At 43.1% G+C, this 21,542-nt stretch overlaps 1 protein-coding gene across 2 annotated transcripts in view; it reads left to right on the top strand.

Annotated features, from left to right (window-relative positions):
- MAP3K1 (mitogen-activated protein kinase kinase kinase 1) overlaps window positions 1-21,542 on the top strand; it is a 108,039-nt gene that overhangs the window by 80,375 nt on the left and 6,122 nt on the right. For both annotated transcript variants that reach the window (XM_089688069.1, XM_089688070.1), the window contains exons 7-19: window positions 2-123; window positions 4,457-4,538; window positions 5,558-5,744; window positions 6,577-6,861; window positions 7,207-7,328; window positions 7,414-7,505; window positions 10,279-10,468; window positions 13,000-14,275; window positions 15,603-15,755; window positions 16,119-16,281; window positions 16,360-16,491; window positions 20,336-20,478; window positions 20,646-20,777. In XM_089688069.1, the coding sequence (XP_089544195.1) occupies window positions 2-123; window positions 4,457-4,538; window positions 5,558-5,744; window positions 6,577-6,861; window positions 7,207-7,328; window positions 7,414-7,505; window positions 10,279-10,468; window positions 13,000-14,275; window positions 15,603-15,755; window positions 16,119-16,281; window positions 16,360-16,491; window positions 20,336-20,478; window positions 20,646-20,777 (3,079 nt within the window). The remainder of the gene's footprint in view (window position 1; window positions 124-4,456; window positions 4,539-5,557; window positions 5,745-6,576; window positions 6,862-7,206; window positions 7,329-7,413; window positions 7,506-10,278; window positions 10,469-12,999; window positions 14,276-15,602; window positions 15,756-16,118; window positions 16,282-16,359; window positions 16,492-20,335; window positions 20,479-20,645; window positions 20,778-21,542) is intronic.

Raw genomic sequence — 21,542 nt, 5'->3', positions numbered from 1 at the left:
GCATAAAAGATGAAGATGAACAAATGTGTCCTATCTGCTTGCTGGGCATGCTCGATGAGGAGAGCCTGACTGTATGTGAAGAAGGCTGCAGAAACAAGCTACACCACCACTGCATGTCCATCTGTACGTCACCCCCTCTTCTGCATGTCACTGTAGCACAGGCCTGGACTGCACTTTCTTCCCTGCCGCACCTGTTTTAGACTTTTTAGATATGTGGTGGAAATAGGCACTGCTTGGTTCACATGGCAGATATAGGTTTGCCACTCACAAATGTAATAAATGGCAGGAGCTTCTAACATCTTGCAACTCTTAAATCTGATTTCCAGGTACTAGTAAAGTTTAAATAGTTTGTTTGGACTAAGCTGGGATATAGCACCATGTCCTAGCCGTGAGATTGGAACTTCCTCTCCACTCCCTGAACAAAACCAAGTTGGGCTATGCGCTGCTTAGCTATTCACAAGGACCTTGGTAGTCCATGAATTTATATAAAGCTTCCTCCGATTGGCTGAGATGGAGAGTTGGACAGATGACATTACAATTTCTGACTCGGCCAATCAGAGGAGGCTTTGTATTCATTCATACAATACAAAGTTCCCTGTGTATGGATGAGCAGTGCTCAGTCCAACTCGATTTTGTCCTGGGAGTGAGACAATAAGTTCCCATCCTACTGCCAGAACACAGCCCTGCATAGTGTATGTAGCTGAGGCTGCATACAGTTTAAACAGCGAATACAGCCAGTGCAACTGTTGGTGAAGTAAATAGTTCTGTTTTACCAGCTTGGTCCAAGTGAGCTATTCAAACTTCAATAAAAGCTGGAAATCCGCTTTAAAGTAAATGGCAAGTCAAAACCTAACTAAGCTTAAAAGTACTTCTACTCTTATTGTACACCTATTCTATCTACCCTGTAAAACTAAAGGTGGCTATACTTAACTGCTCTAAAGTCGCTCCGGTCCAGTCACATGACTGGCTTCCAGTTCCAGCTTCAGTGTAGAGGGAGGGATCGCCGACAGCGGGGACACCATAGTAAGCCTATGGATTAAGTCATTGCCCAGGCTGTGCAGCCATTGTTGGTGACCTCTCCTCTACACTGAAGGCAGCGCTGTAGAGCTCATGTAACCAGACTACAGCAACTTCAGAATAGGAAAGTATAGACTTCTCTCCTTTTGCAGGGTAGAAAGAATAGGCTTAGAATGGGGGTAGGATTAGATTTAAGCTTAGTTATGTTTTGACATGCCTACCTGCTGTGACTACCTACCATTTTTTATTCATACATATTTTAGAGTAAAAGTAAGCAGACCTGCTAAAAAGAGAGATGGTGTGTGTTTTGTTAGTATTTACAAAGTAATGGCAGATGCAAAAAAAAAAAAAAAAAACATAATTTGGAATAAAGTGTAAGCAGGGGTGGGAATGTCTTCAGGCCTTTTAGTGGACGTGTAGATATATAACTATTACCTACACCCCCCTACCCCACCCCACACACTTTGAAACCTACATACACATTGAAACACTAGTGCCCTTGGCTCCCTCTAGAGCCGGACATGCGACTAAATATATGTGATTGCATTGGTCCAGTGTTCTCTGCTAAAATGGAAGGTTCAGGAATTGATGCCTGTCTGCCCTTCTATGAATATCAGTCCTCTAGGATCCTTCATCAGAGAACAAAAATCAAAGGAAGTGCAAAAGTGCAGTAACCCATGAAAGCAACTGGATTTCAGTTTTCTGGTGTCAAATGACTGTTGAAATTGTGGCAGTACTGCCACCTTCTGGTTGCAAACATTTTTATTATTTCTACCTTACACTAATGTGTCCTGGTTGTGCACATTTAATTTTTAATACAGGTAGTTATATAGCGCCGTCAATTTACACAACTCTCTCTCTCTCTCTCTCTCTCTCTCTCTCTCTCTCTCTCTCTCTCTCTCTCTCTCTCTCTCATTTTTGTGTGTGTGTGTGTGTGCGCGTGTGTGTGTGTGTGCGCGCGCGCGCGCGTGTGTGTGTGCGCGTGTGTGTGCGTGTGTGCGTGCGTGTGTGTGCGTGTGCGTGTGTTGAACACGTCACCATTTTTCTCAGTAAATATATTTCTAAAGGTGCTGTTGACATGAAATTTTCACATGTCAGTAACAACCCATGCAATCTATACATACAAAGAAGCCAAAACAAATACAATCAGAAATTAAGTTATGTGTAATAAAATGGAATGACAGAGGGGAAAAAGTATTGAACACCTGAAGAAAAGGAGATGCAAAAAAAGCATGGAAAGTCAAGACACCAGCTAAAATCTATCAGTAATTAGCAATCCTGCCCCTTGTTAGTGCAAATTCATATCAGCTGGTTCAGTCTCAGCTGATGGCCTATAAAAAGGTGTCTTACTACCAAGGAGTCACACAGAGCTCTCAAGATCTTTGTAACCTTATTGTTGCAAAGCATACTGATGGTATTGGTTAAAGAAGGATTTCTAAACTTCTGAATGTTCTAGTGAGCAGTATTTGGGCCATAATCTGAAAGTTGGAAAAAAAACATTGTTCCACCATAAACCGACCATGACCAGGTGCTCCTCGCAAGATTTCTGACAGTGGAACATTTTAACAGAAGAGTTGTCCAAAAGCCAAAGACCACTTGTGGAAAGCTTGTGGGGAGCTTCAGAAAAACCTGGAATTGCAGGTACAATTGTTTCAAAGAAAACAAGAAGTAATGCACTCAACCACCATGGCCTGTATGCACACTTACCACGCAAGACTCCATTGCTAAAGAACAATAATGTTGAAGCTCATTTAAAGTTTGCTGCACAACATTTCTTAAAGCCTGTGAAATACTGGGAGAATATAGTCTGGTCAGATGTGACCAAAATTGAACTCTTTGGATACCATAATACACACCATGTTTGTCGGTCAAATGGCACTACACATCACCTGAAAAACACCATACCAACAGTGAAGCATTGAGGTGGGAAAATCATGGTGTGGGGCTGTGTTTCAGTATACGGTACTGGCAAATGTTGAATCATTGAAGGAAGGATGAATGGAAAAACGTACAAAGACTTTCTTGAAAAAAATCTGCTGCCATCTACCAGGATGATGAAGATGAAATGAAGGTGGACATTTCAGCAAGACAATGATCCCAAACACTAAGCCAAGGAAACTGTCAACTGGTTTCAAAGAAGGAAACTAAAGCTGCTAGAATGGCCCAGCCAATCACTTGATTGGAGTCCAATAGAAAAGCTAGGTAAGAACCAAAGATCAGAATTCATAGAAGAGGCCGACAGAACCTTCAAGATTTGAAGACTGTGGAAGAATGAGCCAAAATCACACCTGAGCAATGCATGCGATTAGTTTCTCCATACAAGAGGCATCTTGAAGCTGTCATTACCAACAAAGGATTTTGTACAAAATATTAAATACATTTCAGTTAGCATGTTCAATACTTTTTTCCCTGTGTCATTCCAGTGAATTACAAATAACTTAATTTCTGAACTTTTGTTTTGGTTTCTTTGTATGGATTGCATGGGTTGTTACCGACCATGTGGTGAAAATTTCATTTCAATAGCACTTTTAGAAATATATTTACTGAGAAAAATGGTGATGTGTTCAATACTTTACCCACTGTATATATTATACATTCACATCAGTCCCTGCCCTCAAGGAGCTTACAGTCTAAGGTCCCTAACTCACATTCATTCATACACTTACAAGATCCAATTTAGACAGGAGCTAATTAACCTACCATCATGTCTTTGGTGTGTGAAAGGAAACCGGGGTGCCCGGGGGAAACCCACGCAGGCACAGGGAGAACATGCAAATGTCAGGCAGGTATTTCTGTGGTTGGGATTTGAACCAACAATCCAACTACTGTTAGACTGAAGTGTAAGCCAGTTAGCCACTGTGCTTCCCCACACATTCTTTAGCTAACTAGCAGTTAAAAAAGCATTTCACATTCTGTTTATTAACTGCTGGTTGACCAATGCAAAGTGAACTTGAGAGACTTCAGCTTGTTTAAGAGTCCCCATGCAATCACAATATACAAGTCTTACGTGTGTGTGTATGTGTAATTTTTTTTTTTTTTCCCCTGTGTTCCCAAAACAGGATTAAAGTAATAATAGTACTGGTTGACAAAAGGATTGTGGTTTGCTTGGCCAGGCGAAACAGTCAGATTCGAAGAACATTTTTCTACATTTTCTCTTGGAGTAATTGTGTATTCTAAAATGAATTCACTCCTTTTACATCACTCCCAGGCTTGCACACACTAAAAGCTGCTATACTGTGCATTATTAATGATAAATGAAGCCTGATTTATGACAAAGGATTTTGATGCCCATAGCATCCAGACCTTTTCTTTTTGGACATGCTCTTGGAAAATGACAGAAGGCAGTGGGTTGCACTGTGCACTTAGCACTTTATACATTAGGCATGTTTTTGTTGATTTTAAGTGAATTACCATTGAATTCTGGTTTCCATTGTTTTAGGGGCAGAAGAGTGTCGGAGAAATAGGGAGCCTCTCATTTGTCCCCTCTGTCGTTCAAAATGGAGATCGCAGGACTTCTATAGGTCAGTGTTCACAAACTGTGTTTTTGAGTCTGTCTCTGCCATCGATGGATTCATTTAAACTTTGGTTGGGTTTAAAATGACTCAAGTTTATTGCAGTAACCCCACTGGGTGATTTTACTTCACTTGCTATTTCAGAGACACTAGGTTAGGGTAAGGCCTCCCCAGTCCTCACTGGCAAAAAAAAACAAAAAATTACCCTTTGGCTAGAGTGAGGGTTTAACTCTTGTTTTAGTGTCATGATAGGAGTCATGGTATGTTAACATGATCTGTTAAAAGCAATTTTTGCTCTGAAGGTATTGTTCAACATAAACTTGACATTTCACATCAGATCAAAAAATATTGAAAAGTAACTTTTCATTCCCATCATTAGAATAACGTTAAAGTGACAGGTGTTCAAGTGTTTGGCAAGCCATAAATGATGCGATTTTTCTTTCCTGCAACCATGGGTTGTAGGAAAGGTAATTGCTTGATTCCTTCATCAACATAGTCAGTAGGGTGGGAGAATCTGCAGGGGGTTGACAAGTATTCTGTATTACAAATTAGGACTATCCCTGGCTCCTAAATCATACCCACAGATTCCTAGATTGGTCTGATTTGGCTGCAGATTCATGTTTTGTCTACCCCATGTATGACTTGATACTTAGCATAAGATCTGTGAATATTTTGGGACGGTCCCTATATCGCTGGTTTTCAAGCTAGTGGTAGGTGTGTCTGAGCAGGCATTCCTGATAGTCCTCGATGCATTTATACTTGTTAAGTGAAGAACTTTTGGCATGATAACTGATCTGCATTTGTTATTGAGAAGCCATGAAGAAAAAAATGGAGTGGAAAACATTTATACACAATGGGGTGTTAACGAATGTAAATATGCCAAGAGGTACTTGAGAGAAGATGACTCACTTTTTATTTAAAGGGTACCTGCTTTAAAAATGTTAAGATACTGCCTTATTAAAGGCAAGTTTAATTTGTGTGTGGGTTTTTTTTTTTTATTAATTTTTTTTTTCCTTGCCTTTGTTTAGTCATGAAATGCCAGCTCCTGTGGATTCTCCTCCTGTTCTGCGGGCTGCTCAGCAGCAATCTCTACAACAGCAGCAGCCTACAGCTGGATCCCAAAGAAGGTCACAGGATTCCAATTTAAACCTGACCCATTATGGGGTTCAACAAATTCCCTCTGCCTACAAAACCATGGCTGAGCCATGGATTCAGGTAAGATAGGGTAATTTACATATCGCTTTCATTGCTTATAAAGTGACTGGCATACCTGCAGCAGCTTCTAATTCCTTGCGATTATTGCTGTATCCTGGACTGTTCGTACAGGCCAGTTCTGACACTTCTGTGTTGTGTCTAAAGCTTGGATCTACCTTTTCTGTGCCATTCTCCCCGACACATTCCTATTTGCCCATCACTGATGGCTACCTCCAAAAGCTAACATGAACTTCCAGGAGGCAGCAAGAGGTGGGCAAACGTCATTATTATCAGGAAGTGCTGAAGCTTTGCCTGTCAGAATGACTTGGGGTTCAAGTAGAATGCTGCAGGTAAATGCAGATACGGTTTGTTTGATCTTTATCTTGCATTGAGCATTCTCTATCTTCAAATTTAAAACCTAGATTTCCTTTAGCATCCATCTAATTTGCTACACCTAAAGTGTATGTGTATGATATATAGAGAGAGATTGATACACAAAAACAGTTTTTTGCTTTGGATATAAAGGGAAAGGTTTAGAACCTCTCAAAAGTTACCATTGCCACAGAGACAAAGCCTTTTATAGTGCCCAAAGATAATTGTGGCATCAGGATGTAGGAATGTTGGACAGGTAAGTCAGCATACACTACAGTTCCCAGTGTCTCTGACCATACGGTGAGTATTACTGGACATCTGTAGTTTATGGAATTAGAGTAACACAGGAAAATTGTTACATTTGCACAACCAGTGTTTGGCCTTGAATTAAAGGCCAGGCCTTGTGACTGGCAAAAGAAGTGCTAATAATACCAGTGGGTTATGTTGACCTGTTCATTCATTATTTTTTTCCTATTTGTAGGTCTTTGGAATGGAATTGGTAGGCTGCTTGTTTTCTCGCAACTGGAATATCCGAGAAATGGCTCTGCGACGTCTCTCACACGACGTCAGTGGGGCTCTGCTGTTGGCTAATGGTGAAAGCACTGGAAACTCTGGCACTGGCGGCACTCCTAGCAGCTCCACCCCACACTCTGCCAGTGGCTCATCTCAGTCCAGTATCTCAGGGGATGTTGTTGTAGAGGCCTGCTGTAGTGTGCTGTCAATGGTGTGTGCTGACCCAGTCTACAAAGTCTACGTTGCTGCTTTAGTAAGTTGTCTTGGAACTTTTTTTAATTTCTGATGACAGAATTACTGAACATCTTTAGATTCGGTGCCAATCCAGCCCTAGATTTATCATATTTAAAAATGTCAGTACAATGATGGAAGATCTTCTGTAGTGCAGGAAGGAGACAGAAATCTCCTACTTTTGATTGGCTGCCTCAGTTGTTTACGAGCTGAAACTGCCATTCACAGAACAGGAAGGTGTAGAGAAGTTTGGTTACCAGAAATAGTTTGGCTGACTGGAAGAAGTTTTCTGATCTTTAGAGGAACTTTTTAATTCTGTATTTTCTGTATCATCCAGTTAATTTTGTCTGTTTTCATTCTCTTTCAGAAAACGTTACGAGCCATGCTGGTGTACACTCCATGTCATACAACCGCTGAAAGAAAAAAACTGCAACGGCTTCTCAACCCTGTTGTGGAGACCATCCTGGTCAAATGTGCTGATGCCAACAGGTAATCTAAAGGAAGAATTGTATAAATAAACATGAACTGCTGTTTCTGACGGATCTCCCATTAAACATTTTGTTGCTTCTTGCAGCCGGACAAGTCAACTTTCTGTTTCAACATTGCTGGAACTATGCAAAGGACAAGCAGGAGAGTTGGCTGTGGGGAGAGAGATCCTCAAATCTGGTTAGTACCACCTTAAATTGCCCATACATGTGCAGATCGGGCTGCCAGAGATTCTCAGGTTTGCCTGTACCCACCTTTGTTTGCAGTACTTGGCTCAGTGGTGCTTTTAGTCTATTCTCCACAGTTTCTCAAGTGTTTACTGCCATTCTGTTCTCTATACAAACATACAGATTAATGGGTAGGAGAAGGGGTGCACCCAAACTCCTTTGTTTATGGAGTGTATTTTAGATCAAGTACAGTGGATATAGAAAAGCATCACTGTCCTATTAAAATCAGATTTTGTTGCTTTGGAGCCTGACACACAGTTTTTTTGTTTTCTCCAGCTGTATTTACTCCGAGTGACTGATAAAACACTAACATGTCAGAAAAAGCTTTTTAAAAATTCTGAAACAGAATTACTGCGTTGGAAAAAGGATCACCCCCTTGTCAGCATTTTTGTTGAACCACCTTTTGCTTTTAATTCCAGCCTTAAGTCTGTTGGGATATGACTCTACTAACTTTACATATTTAGACTTTGCAATATTTGCCCACTTTTCTTTGCAGAACTGCTCAAGTTCAGTTAAATTTGATGGTGACAGTTTGTGAACTGCAGCCTTCAAGTCATTCCACAGATTTTCAATGGCGTTTAAGTTTGTGCTCTGACTAGGCCATGCAAGGACATTCTCCTTTTTTCTCCTTCAACCACTATGTGGTAATTTTTTTCTGTGTATTTTGGGTCATTGTTATGTTGGGAGGTCAGTTTTCTTCTCATTGACAACTTTCTGGCAGGGGGCAGCACATTTTCCCCAAGAATTTGGTGTTTTTGCCCCATCCATTTTTCCTTCTATCCTGAGAAGTTCTCCAGTCCCTGCTACAGAGAAATGCCACCATAACAGGATATTACCACCTCCATGCTTTACTGTAGGAATGGTGTTATTTGGATGGTGAGCTGTATTGGATTTCCGCCAGACATATTTGGTGTTGAGGCCAAACTATTCAATTTTAGTCTCATCTGACCATAACACATTTTTCCATGTGGCTTCAGAATAGTCAAGGTGCATTTTGACAAAGCTCAGTAGTGACTACATGTGGCCTTGGAGTGTTTTTTTTTTTTTCATGCAACCCTCTTATACAAGCCACATTTACTATATTTTTGTGACATGCACACAATGACCACTCTTCTCATAAATTCCTGCAATTGCCTCAGAGTTTCTATCGGCCTCTTGGTAGCATCTGACCAGTTTCCTCCTGGCTCTTTCATTTTGTAGGGACATCCTGATCCAGGGAAGGGTCTGTTATTCCAAATACCTTCCTCCTCTTAAAAAATAGACCTAACTCTGCTTCCAGGCATTGATAGCGCCTTTGATTTTCTTTTTTATATCCTTCTCCTGACTTGTGCCTGTCCACAACTTTATCCTGGAGATCTTTTGACAGTGTTTTTCTACCCATAGTTGATTGTTTGCTTCAGTTGTCCTACCAGGGACTGAAATGCTCCAGGAAAGCACTTTTCATGCTAAGTTAATCAAAAGGGCCACAGCTGATCACAATTGAAAGTCAAATGGCTGTGTGCCATTGAAAAGGTGATTAGGATTTTAGGAGGGGGGTGATTATTTTTCAAACTCATTGATTCTGTTTTTGAAATTTTCTTCTGATATGTTGGTATTCTATCTTTCACTTGGATGTTACAAGCTGCACTGAGTAAATACAGCTGGATAAAACAAAAATCATGCCAGTGTTCATTTCAGGCTGCAAAGCAACAAAATGTAACTATTTTAAAATGGGGGGGGGCGGGGCGATTATTTTCTATACCTACTGTATATGTCAAAATAACATGCTTGAGCACATTTGAAGATTTTAGATAAAACCTTGAAAAGCAAACTCTACCCTAAACGTTTTCATATTTGGTTGGCAGGAATTGGCCACCAGTTTGTCTGTTATAGAATCCAGTAGTGAAATTTCCCTACAGTAGTTGTGCTTTGGTCCCATCAGTCAGAGAGAGACTGAGGACATAAGATGATCTGTTAGGATTGTAGTGGCTGTGGCAGTTGAGAAGGACTAGGAATTCTGCTGTGAACATTCCAAAACTAGATTTCTTAAGTATCCTACATGTAATTCAGATTGCCAACAAACCCTTAAAACTTAAAATATCGTCTTTTTAGGTAAAATTGACTTTAATGTTGTGAATGACTGCTCTTTTGTTGACACGTAATGGTTTTCTAGTATTAGAGCATTAAAGTGGCCGTAAACTCCCTTTTTTGTTTTGTACCTACAGGTAAGTTTTTATAAAGAGGCTTACCTGTAGGTACCATAAATATCTCCTAAACGTGCACCATTTAGAGAATATTTACACGTTATGCAGCTGGTGACATCACCGGCAAATTCACACTCTGCTCTCAATGATGGCATGTTATCCATTAAGAGAGTTGTGCTGCGGCCGGGACTCCTGCGCGTATGGGCGGGAGTGACGTCATCACGGTTCGACTAGTCAAGTGGCCAGAGCTGGCGAAGCCTGAAGGAAGACCAGAGGAGGAGGATGCACTCTGTCAGTGGTGGCAATACACCACTGGAGAGATCAGTTTCACAGGTAGTCTGTCATAATGTGCTAGTATGAAGTGTATACTAGCACTTTTAACTTTACCCAGGGGGAGGGCAGTTTTTTTTTTGGGGGGGGGGGGGGGGTTTTTTTTTTTTTTGCTTTAATTGTTCACTTGGTATTTTAATTCCTGTGTTTTTGAGAAAATGTTAAGTTCTTTTGTAGTGCATGTTCCTATATATGGTCTCTTCACTTTTCCAGGATCCATTGGTATTGGTGGAGTTGAATATGTCTTGAACTGTATCCTGGCCACCCAGACAGAGTCTAACAACTGGCAAGCGCTTTTGGGCCGCTTATGTCTAATTGACCGGCTCTTGTTGGAGTTTCCTGCTGAGTTTTACCCTCACATCATCAGTGGAGATGTCTTGCAGGCTGATGCAGCAGTAGAAAGGTATCCAGAATCTTGTTATTAATACAGAGCAACTGCAATTCATACTACACTGTCTTTGAATGTTGGGAAAGAGGTGTGTTATGAATGTAAGCCAGGGGTCCTCAAACTTTTTAAAGGGTCAGGTCACTCTTTAGAGCTCAGGGGGGAAGGCCTTTACTCAATGGGAATAGAAACTGCTTCAAGGTCAGTGAAAATAAACAATTGTTTATCAAGTCTATGTGTAGAGATGTATCGGGCACATAATTACCAGAAATTATAGGCTGGGGGCCAGCAACCAGTAGATCGTGGACAGTTGACTGGTAGATCACGGGCTGCTCTTGCTGACCCGCCATCCCAGAGCATCAAACAAAGTGCACCACAGCGGGACTACTTGTACAGTTGGAGTTGTAGTAGGGAGCAAGAGCTGCATAAGCAGATGCCTCTTCTGTAGTGCTGGCACATGTCCCTTGTGGAGTGATGCCAACTGCACTTCACCTCTTATCCCGGCTAGCGGTCTCCAGAGTGGTTCCAGCAGCAGGAAAGAGCTCTTCAGGTCAGTGTGAAGCAATACACTGGGCATAATAGCATAAGGCTGCTTTCACACTGATGTGCTGTGATTTACCCACACTGCGGGCACGGTGCAGTGTACCTGCAGCTTTCCTATGGGTTTGCTGCGCTTAGCCATAGACTTCTATTATATCCTGCGAGATTGGTGTACTTTCAGAAAGTGCAGGATTTAATAGAAGTCTATGACAAATCGCAGCTAACCCAAGAAAGTCGCAGATGCACTGCGCTGCACCGTTGGTGCTGGTAAACCACAGCACATAAGTGTGAAAGCAGCCTTATAGGGGGCTCAGAACAGTAAGGGTTCATTTACATTTACAGTTTGGGAGGTGGTAAAACCCCATAGTTAAGATGTGTGTGTGTTTTTTTTTTTTGTTTTTTTTTTTTACCGCCGCTGCCCCAACCGCAACCCCTTTAGCTACAGTGGCCAGGGGTGTACACATGTCGCAACTGCAGCAGGCGTTATACACCCTGTCAAGGTTTGAGAATGTAGCACCTGCCAAGCATGACCCATTGAAGTGAATGAGGCCACTCTGTTGTACTATACAAAGTTTCAGGGCACTTGCAAACAAGGGGTTAAAGCAGGCAGCATTGTGTTGCTTTCTCACCACCTACTAACCCCTTGGACCTCGCAGAAACATGCAGTAGTGGGGCGCTTGTAGAGTGGCCCCATTTATTTGAATGGGTTGCGATTCGCAGGCAGTAGCACCCACCAAAAGCAACAGGGGTTTAATTACTGCTGCAGTATGTGTACACCTTTTTGGCTGCTGCCTCAACAGCTAAAGGGGCAGGGATTGAGGGCAGTATAACCACGACTCCGCCACAGGGTTTTACCGCTCCACCCCCCCAAAGGTAATGTGTTGCCTCTTCACCACCTGATTTAAGCCCATTATTGCAGTGCAATGCACACGTTTGCAACACTGTAGTACGGCAATTAGAGGTTTAAATCGGGTGTGAGGAGACAACACTGTGCCCGGTGATCTTCAACTTCTCCCATGTTGTTCAGGTAGATCTCCACCTCCTTTAAGGTTTCCTACCCCTGGTATAGGCAAACCATAACGCAATATCTGCCTGAAGATGAGGTCCTCATCGGCCCTGAAACATCACTTTTTTGTTTTTGTTTTTTTGTTCTCTTGTATGGCAATAATCAAATGATCTGTTTTCAACTTTTGCTAATGGTGTGCCAGTGATATATAGATATAGATATATATATATATATATATATATATTAATACCATTATTATGGACTTTACACTTTTTTTTTTTTGATTGTCTTGTATTTTTTTTTTTTCATCAGTGTTGGTTGGTTATATTTATTTAAATATGTGGACATGCTGCTTGCTGAGTAGTGCTACAAAGTTTTTTGGGGTGTTTTTTTTTTTTTTTTCCCAAATCACTTGTGTAGTTCCTTTATGTAGTGTCTAGAAATATGCAAGTGCTTGGACATCTGCAATACACATTCATCACAACGTTTGTATGATACATGGCCAATGGTCATAGTCAGAGGATGCACTCTGAGGCACTTGTTTACACGGCAAATATTTAATGGTACAGAGCACTTCTGGATCATTGACTATCTACTGGCTAATTTTATTACTTCTATTTTTTAATGATTTTGTTTACTACTGTTATTGTATCGTGTATTAACATTCTACAGTGCAATTGCCACTGTAGCCTTTTATTTTCTCAGTGAGGCATCTAGCCTGCATTTGAGCACTGTGGCATAGCTGACAAAATCACAAAATTGAAACTGCTCTGATTGGTTCCCAATTGTCAGTGGTGACCTGAGCTGTCAGTGACAGTGGATTCAGCCATACAAAGTATCAGCTGGTGGCTCCTAAAAGGAGACATTTATAAACTTGCCCTCAACGCAGGGCAATGTTTATTGTTGGTGGTAAGGTTAATCTACCCTAATGAATCAACATTTAACATCTTGTGTGTAGGCTGAGTATTCTGCTAGATTGACACCTTCTGGTCTCTCTGAACAGGTATAGGAATTTGCTGTCCTTGCTGAACTTTGCGTTGCAATCCATTGACAATTCCCATTCGATGGTGGGTAAATTATCCCGCAGAGTGTTCCTAAGCGCAGCCAGGATGGTTGCCAGAGTCCCCCACGTGTACGTCAAGCTGTTGGATATGTTGAGCACAACCAGTTCAACGCATTACAGCCGCATGCGGAGACGTTTAATGGCCATTGCTGAAGAAATGGACATTGTGGAAGTGATCCAGCAAGGCTTGGAGGATTCTCAGACTTTTGAACACCGCAGGGAAGCTTTCGTTCAGCCCTCTGCACCAGCCAATTCTCCAGTTACTTCACAGAGTAATTCCCCAGAACACACTATGCAGCTATCAGGGAAATTGGGGAATGATCCTTGTGTCTCAAAAGCTGCTTCTAGCCCTGAGGACTTGAACGAGGCACTGGAAGCAATCTGTTTAGGACATCCTCTGTCCACTGTAACGACTGAGCAACCAAAGCCTGCCATCCACACTAAACGCAGACCATTAAGTCAATGCTTGAACTCTCCCTCTTCCTCACAACCTCCTAATTCCTTTTTCCAGACCTTACCGTCTCCATCTTCCACCCCATCTGTGCCAGCTGGCCCTGTTGCAGATATCCCAAAACCTAAACCTCAAGGATTTACTCCCTGCAAATTGTCATCTGCTTCCCCTCAGACTCAGAGGAAGTTTTCTCTTCAAATACAGAAGCACTATTCAGGAAGCAAAGAGCCTGAAAAACTGTCTCCTGTTTTCACGCAAGCTAGGCCGCTACCATCTCATCAGATACACAGGCCAAAGCCATCTTGGCCCACTCCAGGGGACATGGGGAAAGTGGCAGAGTCTCCAAAAGGCAATATGACCCTTGAGTTAAATGTTTCCCTTAGTGACAATGTTGGTAGTAGCACTAGTGCTATTATACCCAGTGATGATACCGTTTTTACTCCTGTAGAAGAAAAGAGTCGGCTGGATGCTAATACAGAGCTTAATTCCAGCATGGAGGACCTTTTGGAGGCATCCATTCCTACTTGTGATGGCACTGTCACCTTCAAGTCTGAGGTGGCTGTGCTGTCTCCGGAGCGAGCAGAAATCGATAACACCTACAAAGAAGATGTCAGCCACAATCAGAAGTGCAAAGAGAAAATGGAAGCAGAGGAGGAGGAAGCGCTGGCTATTGCTCTTGCAACGTCTGCCTCTCAGGATGCCCTGCCAGTCATACCCCAGCTACAAGTGGAAAATGGGGAGGATATTATCATAATTCAGCAAGATGTAAGTTTGTCTCTTTTTTTAAAGTCTAATATTAAGTAAGCTGATGTGTTGATACATTGTGACTAACAACCTGCTGCTTTTCAAGAGCTAAGACCTGAGACTGTTAAAGTAGAACTGATAGTGGAACAAATACATTTCTAACTCCGAAGTCTCGGAGGTTTGCTTGTCAGAACAGGTGAGAATTTGAAGCAATAGAGATGCTGAGAAATGTGCACCTGCAGCAGTATCAGATGCTATCCTTTGTAGTGATGGCTTTTAATTGACCACTTCCAGACCGCCCTGTAGCAGAAGTACTGATACAGGGTGGCAAGGATGTGCAAAATCATGTGCATATATACATGATTTTGCATTTCCAGGTAGGGAAAAGCATTTTTAGATTCACTGTTGGACAGTGTAGTAAAGTAAAATAACTGTTCATATGTGCTTAAAAAATGTGCATCTTCAGTGTGGCATCTGCCAGCACCTGTGATCTTATTGTAAGCAAAAGTGTTGAGAAAAAATCCTCAAAAATATCTTTGAGGCCAGTGACCAGCTCTTAGCCAGTGCAAAGCAGCAGACATGGATGTACAACTGAAAAAGCCGTCAATTTGTGCCCCCAAATAACAGAAATATATGATTAGAAGAAATATTTACTTTTACCATCCATCAGCCCCTGTACAATAGATCCTTTCTTCCTAAATGTGGTATTTAAAGAAGTGTAGGATTTGAAAAAAACAAACAAAAGCTCACATCCATGCTGCAACATCAGTGTGACGCTGCAGCTGTCCCGTGTCGGCTCTAACACCAAGAACTGGGCGATCACATGACCACTGATCACTCAGTTATTGGTCTGCAGGGAGTGGTGACTGGCGGTCTCTGCTTTGCTCCTCCGGTGCTTGCTGGAGAGGGGGCGGGAGTAGCTGGCTCCAGCTCTCAGCAGTGCGCTGAAAGGCTGAGCCAGCTGCCAATCAGTCATTCAGGTGGATCCTGACAATATTGTCTGGATCCTTCCAAAACCTGGAGCAGCTCTTGGTTGTCAATTGACAGCAGGCTTTATGCAAATGGAACAGCAGCAAGGGTTGACAAAGATTTGTCTCTGCATTGATGCTGCATGCCATGCCAACAGTACCTGTTATCACATGAGGTAGACAGCACTTGGAGTCAGCATGTTTGCATATATAATCTCATCAGTTTACTAGGAACCAGTGACCTCTTCTGTGTATGGGACATATCCATCCTTAATTTCTGGCCACATTGTCTGCCTGCCTGCATACCTACCTGCCCAAGTAGTTAATTAGATGCCTCTGTATAAAGACTGTGCCATTAACATGCTGATCTTTACTGCTAGACTCCGGAGACCCTCCCTGGACATACCAAAGCAAAACATCACTATCGGGAAGAGGCTGAATGGCTTAAAGGCCAGCAGATTGGTTTGGGAGCTTTCTCTTCCTGTTATCAAGCTCAGGATGTTGGAACTGGCACTTTAATGGCCGTCAAACAGGTGAGAGAATGTAATGAACAAGAATAAAATGGATTAACTGATCTATAAGCTACTTATCTGCATTCTGATGTTCACAAATGATGTTACCAATGTAAGATAATCAAAAAGTTATTAGACATAAACACCAAAATGCTTGCTACAATTGTGAGTTTCTATGTGCTTGTTTAATTTTCATAAATTCATGCTATAATGTGCTCAAGATCCCCCAAAAAACCATGACCTCAGAGACTGGTATATAGTAGTGTCATTTTCCAGCTTTAGTTACTAGTCAGTAATGTTGGTCTTGTGTTGGTATATACACACAGGGGACATTTCTGTGATTTACAGCATGTACTGAGCAGTAAATGTCTTCTACTCTGTTAGGTGACCTATGTGAGGAACACATCCACTGAGCAGGGAGAGGTGGTGGAGGCTCTGCGGGAGGAGATCAGGATGATGAATCACCTCAGTCACCCAAATATCATAAGGATGTTGGGGGCAACCTGTGAGAAGAACAACTACAATCTGTTTGTGGAGTGGATGGCAGGTAACCAGAAAATCCTTTTTTTTGTCTGTGACGTGTGTTGTGCGGTTTCCTCTTCTAATTCAGATCTTGTATCCTTAGGTGGTTCCGTCGCCCACCTGCTCAGTAAATACGGCGCATTTAAAGAATCTGTCATCATCAACTATACAGAGCAGTTATTGCGGGGACTGTCATACCTGCACGAGAACCAGATCATTCACAGAGACATAAAAGGTGATTCATTTGTGGTGTTCAAGCTTTGATGCTTATGTGTACTGAGATTCCACATATACTTGGGTAGCAGCAAATAGCAGTGTGGTGGGCCCAGGGATCACAACACAGCTGTAAAGCTCAAATTACTGTTGGTTTGGTCATAGTTTGGGTCAGATCCTGCATTGGGACACTGGTGTGTGGCTTCTGCAAATGTTTTCAGCTGGAACTTCAGCATGTTTGTCTAGGTCAGGCTGTCTATTGTCAGATTAAAAAAAACATTTGTTAAATAATCAAGAATGTAAAATCTAATAAGGTTGCTGACAAGTTACCAAACCCACAACAGTAAAATCAGTCTGTATATGCAGTAAAGCATACGTATACTCACTGTGGAACCTAAGGGGTAAATCCTCTGCACTGTGTAAAAAAAACTGTTTTATCCTGTCTCCTCCGATCCCACCCTTCTTCCACAGTCCCCAATCCATCGGCTGATGGTGCAGAGCCCTAGGAGGTACTTTGCACATGCTCAGTTTGGTGTGTATCACTAGAGTTTTTTTGTTTTGTTTTGTTTTTTTTGGAGGGTACATGTGATCAGCATAGGGCCAATCAGCACTGTCCAGACAGAGGGGCAGAGGTCATGCAGCCTCAAAGGACAGAAGAGAATGAAAAATGCTTTAACCAGTGCTCGGCCAGACACTGATAAAAGTCACAATATTGCTATATACTACTGATGAGAAAAGGCTTTTAGCCGTTTATATTTACTAAATGATATGCATTTCCATGTTCTGTGTATTGTGGGTGACAGTGAATGCAGGGTCCTGGGTTTAGTAACACTTCAGTCAATTGGAGATGCATTGTATGCAGTCAGCATGCAGTTTGTGGTGTTCCCAGTACCTGCAAGTGGCTGTACTCAGTATGCACTGTGCAATCTGATACTTCTGCTTGACTCTTTACATTGGATCATAGTAAAAGTATAACTGACCCTTTGGTGTCCAGAGGTTTCTATTTTAATTAGTTTAGATTTTTTAGAATACTGTGATCTGCAGCATTAACCCTTATGTCTTCTGCATTCTTTTAGGCTTTATGCTCATTGTTCCTAATGGTGAGCCCTGTGATCCCCACTGCTTTCCTGCCTGTACTATGTGACAACCATCCGTTCAGGATGGCAAGCAAGAGATCAGTAAACATGTTCTCTCTCTTACCAATCACATCACTTTCCTGAATGAACTCAGGGGTTCTCAGGACTGAGAACTAGGGTGTCCATAACTGAAAGGATCATAGACATGACTGACTTCCATGTGCAGTGGGAAGTGCTGGGAAGATCTCTTGCGCCAACCTCAAGTGGAAACATCAGGGGTGTGATGCGCATGTATACCCTGTACATATGCACTACACACATTGTGGTAATACACAGAATGTGTCGGCGCATCAATGCACTAAAGGCCCATTCACACCAGCGGCCATGCTTTCTGTACATGCAAGGCAGTGCATTGTTACAGTGCATCACAGTACTTGATTTTTTTTCTTTTTTCTTAAACTTTTTTTTTTTTTTCTAGTTTCACTTTTCTCTATCCATGAATATTGTAACAAAATGTATGCGTGGATCATTTTATCGCACCACACCAAAGCATTTCACACATGGCACTGTAGATTGAGCTTTACAGCAAGGAAGAACAACTTCCCAGTTAATGCGCTGAGGTGTCCCAGTGGGTCAAGGACACTGTGACTGTAATGTCCTGCTTTCAATGGACATCCCCTTAGCTGTGACAAGGAAGTATGGGCAGCTTGAAAACCAGAAACAGCAAGGGAGCTGCATTTCATAGCGCAATTAATTAAAATATAAAAGGAAAAGTAATAAATGCACTCACTTTCTCAAATATTCGGCATGCCTTTATTCAATCCACAGCAGAATCCAAGATGGCCTGGCCAGAACTCCACCTTGTCCCACTACTGGGATGTCCCTTTCACGTTTTTAGCCTGTGCTGATATGCTGGAGGAAGAAGGTGCAAATGCCTGCAGTGTGAATACTAAATGCTAAGGGAGACCGTGGAGGGCTCAAATGGCTGTGCTGGTGCACTTCCAGAAAGAGTGACTAGTTGCCATGGATACAGGTCATTTCAGGGGCATATCCCCCCCAAGCATACCTGCCCACTGATGTAGGGGGACTATGCACACACCTTAACTACTTATGTGACCATACTGCTCACTATGGAACAATAAGGTCACTACTAGGAAAATTTACATAAAACTTGGGTTCCTAAACAACCCGAGGGGGGGGGGGGGGGGGGCGGTAACAGACAACCTAAGTTCTTAGATTTGTTATGCAGCACAATGACTAAAAAACAAAACATCAAATATTTGGGTTGAAAAGCACACCGCACTCAGTCACTTAGGAACTGTGAGGCAGGTGTGAATTGATCTTTAAACCAGATAAATACTGCAGCCTGGAGGAAGCTGGGTTTATCTGCGGCCTGAAGGAAGCTGGGTTTATCTGCGGCCTGGAGGAAGCTGGGTTTATCTGCGGCCTGGAGGGAGCTGGGTTTATCTGCAGCCTGGAGGAAGCTGGGTTTATCTGCAGCCTGAAGGAAGCTGGGTTTATCTGCGGCCTGGAGGAAGCTGGGTTTATCTGCGGCCTGGAGGGAGCTGGGTTTATCTGCAGCCTGGAGGGAGCTGGGTTTATCTGCGGCCTGAAGGAAGCTGGGTTTATCTGCGGCCTGGAGGGAGCTGGGTTTATCTGCAGCCTGAATTAAGCTGGGTTTATCTGCGGCCTGGAGGAAGCTGGGTTTATCTGCGGCCTGGAGGGAGCTGGGTTTATCTGCGGCCTGGAGGAAGCTGGGTTTATCTGCGGCCTGGAGGAAGCTGGGTTTATCTGCGGCCTGGAGGGAGCTGGGTTTATCTGCACCATGGAGGGAGCTGGGTTTATCTGCACCCTGGAGGGAGCTGGGTTTATCTGCGGCCTGGAGGGAGCTGGGTTTATCTGCACCCTGGAGGGAGCTGGGTTTATCTGCACCCTGGAGGGAGCTGGGTTTATCTGCACCCTGGAGGGAGCTGGGTTTATCTGCACCCTGGAGGGAGCTGGGTTTATCTGCAGGCTGGAGGGAGCTGGGTTTATCTGCAGGCTGGAGGGAGCTGGGTTTATCTGCGGCCTGGAGGGAGCTGGGTTTATCTGCACCCTGGAGGGAGCTGGGTTTATCTGCACCCTGGAGGGAGCTGGGTTTATCTGCACCCTGGAGGGAGCTGGGTTTATCTGCACCCTGGAGGGAGCTGGGTTTATCTGCACCCTGGAGGGAGCTGGGTTTATCTGCGGCCTGGAGGGAGCTGGGTTTATCTGCGGCCTGGAGGGAGCTGGGTTTATCTGCGGCCTGGAGGGAGCTGGGTTTATCTGCGGCCTGAATGGAGCTGGGTTTATCTGCGGCCTGAAGGGAGCTGGGTTTATCTGCGGCCTGAAGGGAGCTGGGTTTATCTGCGGCCTGAAGGGAGCTGGGTTTATCTGCGGCCTGAAGGGAGCTGGGTTTATCTGCGGCCTGAAGGGAGCTGGGTTTATCTGCGGCCTGAAGGGAGCTGGGTTTATCTGCGGCCTGAAGGGAGCTGGGTTTATCTGCTTCCTTCCATAAGCAAAGAAGCATATGGCTGGAAGCCATCATTGATCCTCAGTGGGGACCAGAGCTGTCAACGGCAGATTTGAAAGCCAGCAGCTGCTCTAAGTTTCAGCTGATGGTTCTCAAATGGGGACATTTTTCCACAGCACAGGGAGTTATGCTGAGGCATGTTTATGTGTAAATTGTGGGCAAGAAGGGTTTAGATGTCATAATTGTCCATTTTATGGGTTGACTGCTTTTATTTAATTGGTTCTTTATCCCTTTTTCAGGTGCTAATCTACTGATTGACAGCACTGGACAGCGACTTCGAATTGCTGATTTTGGAGCAGCAGCTAGGCTGGCATCAAAGGGCACAGGTGCTGGTGAATTTCAGGGGCAGCTGCTGGGAACAATTGCTTTTATGGCTCCAGAGGTACGATTCTATTCCTGCAGCTCTAGTACTTATTTTATATAACATTTCCTTGACCAAGTAGATCACTTTTGTTTTATCTGCTGTATGAACATATGTAATCCAGAAATGACCTTTCTGAGATGTTTTCTTACTAACCCAGTAATTCCTGTTTCCTCATATTACTGTAGGTTCTGAGGGGGCAGCAGTATGGGCGGAGCTGTGACGTGTGGAGCATTGGCTGCAGCATTATAGAGATGGCTTGTGCTAAACCTCCATGGAATGCAGAGAAGCACTCCAATCACCTTGCTCTCATCTTTAAGGTATACCTGTGTTCTCTAGATCTGTGCTCCATGTCTCACCTCTTTTTCTTGTATCCCCTTATGAAGTCACTGCACAGTATGTTTCTGAGTCTTGTTCTGCTGTCTTCCCTGCTGGGATATGAGAATTCTCATAGATGTCCAAACTTTTGGAGAGTTGAAAACCTGTGGAATAGCCATTAACAATGGGCCACAGTCTTTGAGCCCAGCTGTAACGTGGATTCAAGAATTATCACTCCACAACTCACTACTACCAAGCAGCCTACTAGCTCCATAATCCTGTAAGACAGCCAGGTGCCAAAACCTTGGAGCCTGCTCACATGCTATGCAACGCTTCCTTACCAACGGGCTGCATTCCTATGACTTCCTTTAGATCTGACTTCCTTTAGATCTGACTTGATTTATTAAACAGACAGCACACACAAGGCCACCCCTGTAATGCATTTCAGCGGTACAGAGCTTAATCATAGAGATCACTACATCGTAGTGCCTACGATTAAGCCCTGTATGAGTGAAATGCATGGGGGTGGGGGGGCGGCTCTAGGTGGAAGAATGTAGCATGTGTAGTCTGTTTAAAAGAATAAACTCTAAACTAAAGGATGTCATAGGTGTGCAACCAATTTGTTCGTATGACCGAGTCAGGAACATTGCCTCTTCCCCCATTACAAGTATTGATCATTGTATGTTTATCACAAGAGGATTTTATGCTTACAAATTATAGCATATGCAGTTTTTAAATAGCTGAAAAGGGGTCTACATATACGGTGT

Source organism: Staurois parvus, unplaced genomic scaffold (genome assembly GCF_062004578.1).
Source record: "Staurois parvus isolate SC_StPar_1 unplaced genomic scaffold, SC_StPar_1.0 ptg000445l, whole genome shotgun sequence".
NCBI classification, from domain to species: Eukaryota; Metazoa; Chordata; class Amphibia; order Anura; family Ranidae; genus Staurois; species Staurois parvus.
This window is presented reverse-complemented; position numbering and strand designations above follow the sequence as displayed.